This window comes from Haliaeetus albicilla, chromosome 7 (assembly GCF_947461875.1).
Source record: "Haliaeetus albicilla chromosome 7, bHalAlb1.1, whole genome shotgun sequence".
In the NCBI taxonomy this organism is placed as follows: Eukaryota; Metazoa; Chordata; class Aves; order Accipitriformes; family Accipitridae; genus Haliaeetus; species Haliaeetus albicilla.
Window position 1 is genome coordinate 23,296,192 of NC_091489.1, and position 7,168 is coordinate 23,303,359.

General features: G+C 41.4%; 1 protein-coding gene across 1 annotated transcript; it reads left to right on the forward strand.

Moving 5' to 3' along the window:
* The first annotated feature begins 241 nt into the window (after positions 1–241).
* Positions 242–6,618, forward strand: LOC104311949 (pantetheinase). The gene is made up of 7 exons (XM_069787308.1): positions 242–509; positions 605–735; positions 1,613–1,805; positions 2,337–2,628; positions 3,689–4,062; positions 4,930–5,100; positions 5,484–6,618. Exons 1-7 carry the CDS (start codon positions 456–458, stop codon positions 5,601–5,603), a joined length of 1,335 nt encoding a protein of 444 aa, XP_069643409.1. The 5' UTR covers positions 242–455; the 3' UTR covers positions 5,604–6,618.
* Positions 6,619–7,168: the final 550 nt, after the last annotated feature.

Genomic DNA, 7,168 nt, shown 5'->3' on the forward strand with positions numbered 1-7,168 from the left:
GCAATGCCACGCCTGAATCGTTTGCAGATCTGGCAGGGGATGTGTTTCTTCAGCTGCAGCACAGCGGTGACTTCTTCACGACTTCACTACAGGTGGTACAAGGCAGAATTGCTCAATGCTGGCAGCTCTCTTGCCTTTGATGTTGGGAGACTTTCCGGGCAGGGTGGTTGCAACTCCTGCTGTCCGCTTCCTGCCAGTTTGGGGAATTCCCAGATTTTGCGCAAGAGTTCCCCTTTTAAAGCCCCCTCTCGTTGCTTGCCCCCAGCCTCCTCTTGGGCCACTTCCAGGCTCCAGACGTGCGGCTTCCTAAAGCTCGTGCCTCTGCCGTGCTTTTGGTGCTGTCTGCTCCGGAGGCCCGTGCCCTGGACAGATACATCGCAGCCGTCTGCGAGCACAGCACGGTCTAGTGGGAACGTGCTGCAGTGCCAGTTTCTCCTGAGGAGGCCTTGGTGCTGATGGACAAAAATACGGCAATTTTGGAAGCGGCCATCAAAGAAGCAGCCAGGCGGGTATTATGACAGATTTAGAGACATTCATTTTGGTAAACACTGACCATTTATTCATTTTCTCAATGGTGTTTTTTGGGTTTGTATGTTGGTACCAGGGTGCCCATATCATTGTGACTCCTGAAGATGGCATTTATGGCTGGGTCTTCACAAGGGAAACAATATACCCTTATCTTGAGGATATCCCAGACCCACAGGTGGACTGGATTCCATGTGCTGATCCTGGAAGGTATTGTCCCTGCTATGCACAGGGGAAGGGTCCAATGGGAAAGACAGCTACCTTTAGGAGTGTTTGTCGATAGTTTTAAGTGTCTTGGAACAACTGTTGTGAAATGAAGGCAGGTTAGACATCATGTAAATAGCTTCAGAAAACTTCCTTCATCATTTTTCTTTGCCATTTTTTCTCACTGTAATTCTTTTGATTTTAGTTAGTATACTCATAAAGGTTGAGATTTATTTAAAAGAAAAAAAACTTACAGAATCAACATTTCAGTAATGTATTCCATGCATGTTGTAGAAAATGTTTAAGATATAGGAATATTAGGAGTATTTGTGAATAAAATAACAGCTACTACTGAAATTATATACTGCACAATTTCAAATTTATGTTTTTGAATCATGATGTGGTAGCCTTTTTATTCTGTTATTTTCCTTAATATATTGCACCATTTTTTGAAGCTGCGATATTTGGTGAAAGATAACAAAACGCACCATGGAAGAAACAAATCCTAAGCTACCTCAGTGCAGCAGGCAAATCAAGAGCCGAAGCAGAACAGCCGATACTAGCCCATGTGTCGGTGTAACTTCAACGCTGTGCCACACGCTGGCAGAGAACAGAGACTTGAAGGTGCAAAGATTCATTTTCACTGCAAGGAAACCCCTGTGTTCCTCACTTAGGTAATGGGAGGTGAAGCCAGAGTATCAGCACACTAAGCTTTGAAGCACAAAACCACTGCCTGCTATTGAATAACAGGATACGACAGTCTCATATTAGATATGACTAACTTAAACCTATCATTCTTGTGATCAGAAGTCTTAGCGTGGGCATTTTTATGGATTGGCTGGTTTTGATGTTTTATTTCCTTTCTTCCTTGCCTGCTGTTTAGGTTTGCTCCCTCACCCGTGCTGGAAAAACTGAGCTATCTGGCGAGGAATAACTGCATCTATGTGGTTGCAAATATGGAAGACAAGAAGCCGTGTAATTCCAGTGATCCAAGGTGCCCAAGTGATGGTCACTATCGGTACAATACCAACGTTGTCTTTGACTCAGAAGGGAAACTGGTGGCTCGTTACCACAAGGTAAGAGGATTTTACAGTGTTCAGGAAGTGCATCATGCTTGGGTGATTCAAGATGTGAAACAAGCTGCTTCCCAGGCTTAAATGTATTTGTACATAGAGTCAATACAGAGCAGGTGTCAGAGGGCGGGTGAAAGCCACTGCCTTAAGATATCTTAATTTCTGCTATTCTGAACTTAATAGCAAGTAATTAAATTAAATTAATTAAAACTCAATAAGCCCTCTATTTTTACTGCTTCTCAATAGGAAGTAACACATATTAACAGATATTAAAATATTAATGTCCTAAACTCTTGCTAACCAAATACAAATCCCCTTCACTGGTATAAATCAGGACCACGGAGATTTGTGCTTGACTCCTCTTGCAGAGGTATGAATTCTCCTTTTTGAAATTAAGGTATAGCATGTTCACAAAACATACGCTCCACTTGTATTTAAGTGAATGAGTATTATATTCAATCTTAGACTGATTTAAATGGTTTGATTTCTTTTCTAATCTTTTTTTTTCCTCCATTCCTTCCTTTCCATGAACAGTACAACCTTTTTGTGACAGAGAAACAGTTTAATTACCCCAAGGATCCACAATTTGTGACTTTCAATACATCCTTTGGCTATTTTGGCATTTTCACTTGTGCAGACATACTCTATCATGACCCAGCTGTGGTCTTGGCAAGCAGATTTCAGGATGACACCATTCTGTTCCCAACCGCTTGGGGTAACACTCTTCCACTGTTGTCAGCGGTCCAGTTTCACTCAGCATGGGCCATGGGAACGAGCATCAACTTTCTTTCAGCAAATATGCACAACTTCACTTTAGATATGACAGGTAACGTGATATTTCTCTAATTGATCTTGTTCACGTGGACAACATTTATATCTATGTAGTGCAGTTGACCTGAGCAAAAATTCCTATCAATCAGCTTTAGCCATGCATACCCATGTCAACAGCACTTGGACAAGAGAACTTGTGCAGATAAAAAGGAAATCAAAATGTGACATGTAAGAACTCAGACATCCTTAAGTTGACTAGAACACCTTTAGTTATTTGTTAAATGATCAGTCCTGAGAGTTTATGCATGTGATGCTTCATCTTCTGACCCTGGTGTCTGTCGATGTTTGGTCATGTGAAGGCCCAAACTTTTTTTGTCTCCACTAGGTGGAAACCTAACTCTGAGAAATGTTCTTGTGCGTCCTGCAAACATTATTTCTGGGCTGGAGACCTCCTGTCAAGTTTTCTTTGCAGACTCTGTTTTCACTGTGTATTTTTCCTGAGCAGATGCTAATAGTCAAGCGCAAGTTTTGTGGGCACGTGCTTGCAGAAGAGAGAGAAACTTACTGGTGTTCCTAAAATGTAGCCCTAAACTTTGCCTTCTAAATAAAAGCAGATATGAACCATTCCTTTAGTTCTCAGTCATTGATGACCCTATGTCATACAACTCCTTTATGGATAGGTTTTACTCTGGGCTTTAAAGATTTGTTTATTTATGTAAAGAGTTTGCATAAAGATTTGACTTTTGGTAATATCTTTTCCTTACAGAATTTTTTTGATTTAGACAGTGTTACCATTCATTTTCATCAGAAATACTGATTCCTAATGCAGCTAAACTCAATGAGGAATGTATAGCTTCAAGCACTTAAATCATATATAATGGCATATAATTAGCACACTAATCTTACAATACATGAAACATCAGAGTTTGGTCTACTTCCATTGATCGCAAAAAGCATTAGGTTAGGACTGTAGTCTGTGAAGGCTTAATTTAGTTTCAAAACAATCTGGTAAACATTAGAATAAAGTTTGGCACATGCTTAATTAGTGAAGACTGCCTGCTTGTCCCATACACTTGCTTTCAGATTAAAAGCTTTCTGGTGTTACGTGTTTGCAGGGAGTGGTATTTATGCCCCAGGCGGTCTGAGAGCATATTATTACAATACAGAAACGGAGAATGGTCACCTTTTGGTGACAGAACTGAGTTCGTGCCCACGTCTCTCTCCTGACTATCCTGCTGCTGTTAATTGGAAATTGTATGCTAGCAGGATCGAGCAGCTTCCATCAAACAACCACTGTTTTAGTGGGGTCATTTACCATGATCTCTTCTCCTTCATGGAGCTCACTGAACCCGAGGGAAATCGTGCCATTTGCCAGCAGTACCTCTGTTGCCATCTGAGTTACAAGATGGCAGATAAGCAGAAAGATGACGTTTATGTTCTGGGTGCCTTTGACGGGCTACATGTTGTTGAAGGACAGTGTTATCTGCAGGTAAAAGTTTTCTGTTCTTATTTGGACAGTGGGAAGGCTGCAGTACTCTCTTTGCAGCCGATTTGCGTTTGTCTTATTTTTGATTGAGGAGGTTTAAGAGGAGGCATTTTTTAGGCCCCTCTGAAAACATTTGTTTTCTTCATGATGCATTTTGACTTCATTAGGGGTGTTGATCCTGCTTTTCTGTCTATGTTATAAATGATGAAAGTGAAGATCCTGAGTTGACCCTGTGCTATAACGCTTCAAGGAGGTTTCCATATCTGTGTGCAAAAGGGAGAGAAGATTGTAGAGTTCTCCCTGTCTTCATAGGGATGCTCTTGTCACAACAGAGCTGTTTTCTGCTCAATGGTTTTTACCATTGTGCTGATGTGATTCTCTAACATGCGGTTATCTAACAAAATGAAGAAACTAAATACAGATATAACATTTGTATTCACATGTCTTGTCAGGGTATTGATTCTTTTAAATTTCACTGTTAGGCTTTGTATCTTTCCTCTATATCTTTAGAGTATTCCCACTAGAGTAGGCAAATAAGTATGGCTTCAGTTTTTTAGGAAACTCAGCCAGAGCTGAAGTAACTTCCCTAGGTCACAAACTATTCCACATCTATGACTAAACGCATATGCATTATGCATGAATGCGTACATAACTTGTAAACACACAGACACAGTGCTTTGCTGCAGTGCTGGCAAAGAACCGTCTTTTTACAAAGTTTCAGGTGCCACCCATGGATCCTCTTGGCCTAAAGAAATGAGTAGATGTATTGGATCATTTCTTCATCATGACAGCTTTTCTTACAGTCAAATCCAGCCCTTGACTGTTGAAAGCTTAGAGGTATTTTGCCTTTCTGTATCCTTCTCCCTGCAGATATGGACACTGCTCAAGTGCAAGAGCACAGACCTGAACACGTGCGGGCAGCCGGTGGAGACAGCTCAGACCAAGTTTGAGATGTTCTCCCTCAGAGGCACATTTGGCACCAACTATGTCTTTCCAGAAGTCTTGTACAGTGGGGTGCAGCTGGCCCCCGGGGAGTTTGAGGTAATGGGACACCCTTGTGATTTGTCAGACTTGTAATACAAATGGTCAAAATGCCACTACAAGACATAGGAGCATCTCAGTAGTTATCAGTGTCCTCTACTTGAGTAACTGGCTTGAGTTCAAGGCAGCTTTATTTCTGCCTGGTTTTCTTGGTTGCACTCACACAGCAGGTCCATTTTGCCGACTCCCTTCTTCCCCCTCCCCCTGAATCCCCTGGAACATGATCTTGCTCAAGACAGAAGTGTAGTTTTTCTCAGACTTCATGGTAGCTCCATGTGAGCTACCACATCGCTCAACTAGGTTGACATTAATGAATTTTGCATCTGTCATACAAGAGTACTGCTTTGCTGATGTTCCTGTTTATTTTACTTTTCCATAACTAGGTGCTAACCAATGGACATCTGATAAGTCAGACTAGTACATCAAAGCCAGTTTTGAGCGTAACTCTCTTTGGGAGGTGGTATAAAAAGGACCCTCCACACACAGAGCAACCTTCACCATGATTTCACTGCAGATCCTTTAAGATCACATCTGCTTGTTTCTGTAATGCTAATTAACCATAATTAATCATAATGTTAATTAATCTTAATACCCATAATTACAATGGCATTCTATTTCTCAAGTTGCCTTATCTAAGAGCATAGTCATTCCACATTGATTTGTTGACTTGATTTTGCAGCAAAAAGAAATTACTCTGCTGGGCAGTTCTGTATGTGTTTTTATATGATAGTGTTGGTTGTCATAGATTTGACCTTGACACTGGGGACAATAGAAAATAAATTCCTCTGGCTTTAGTTGTGTAGGATTCAGGCACATAGAAGTGGGTTGTGGCCCAATAACAACCTATTTTTAATTCTTTGAAATTTTTGGTGGAGTATTAGAAGTCATTTCCACAACACTGTCCTGTCCCATCTCTGAACGCACACTTTTCTGAACACACACTTTTCTAAGAGGCTAACAGAACCTTCAAAGGCCGATGATTGAACTTTTATCATTTACTTTGAAAAAGAAAACAAGCCTTGAAACACCATTGCTTCAAAAACAGTCATTCAACTCAGCACACAGTGTACTGTGTTCTCATGCCGTGCTCTAACTTACAGTTGGAAGAGTCTACTTCAATCTTTCTGGCCACAGTTTAGGGTGTGGAAAACTTCCTTTCCACAAAACTATTGATATATGATAACTGTGTCACCTTTTTCAAGCAGTCACATGGGTCCATATCAAAAATCCTCAAAATGAACAATTTTGCAGGTGCATATCTGTCTTCCCATGAAATGGTTGCTTACGCTGGTGTGAGGGAGAGGCAGGACTGTGCAGGCAGGTGTTGGGAAAGGCTAGTGAACAGCTTGAACAGATTGAACGCACCGGCACGTGTGCGGGTGCAGGCCCTGCAGACTGTACTTTCTGAGCATGTGGACTGGATTACTCTGTGTGAGGCAGCTAAGATTTCTATGTGCGGTTAATTCTATTGTTTGTTCTGCGGGTTTGTTTTGAAATAAAAACATTGCTCACATTTAAGCTGACCAACGTCATAAAAAATAGACTTGCAGGCTGCAAAATTCATTGGTTTTGAACAAAGTGAATATTGTAAAAACAAGATTTTAGTCTGTAAATGTATTAAATTGTAACTGTCTGCAATTCATATAATAGAAGTAATGGAAAACACTGTACTTGTTTGTGGAGATAAAGTAGAGGATCTCTACATTTGTATCTGTGCCCTAGGACACGCTGTCCTGTTACAGCTAAGCGACATGTGTGTGCTGTTGCTACAAGGAGTGGCTTCCGATTTCCTCACCCCGCCCGCATTTCCTCATTGCTTTGCAGTGATTGTGTGGTTGCAGATGTGACCTTTCACAGGGGCTTCTCCACTGCAAGATTAGTGCTTCAAATGAGGAGTAGTCTTCCACGCTGGCTCTCTTAGCACAAGTAAAGGAGCAGGACCACACTCTGAAGACAGACTACCTCTACAGCTAAGCTGATTTAGCACCAGATTGCATCCCGTTTCACGAAAGTAAGTCCTCAGATAACCGCCACCCTCAGGCAGTAGCAGAGATGGGGCATAGAGCAG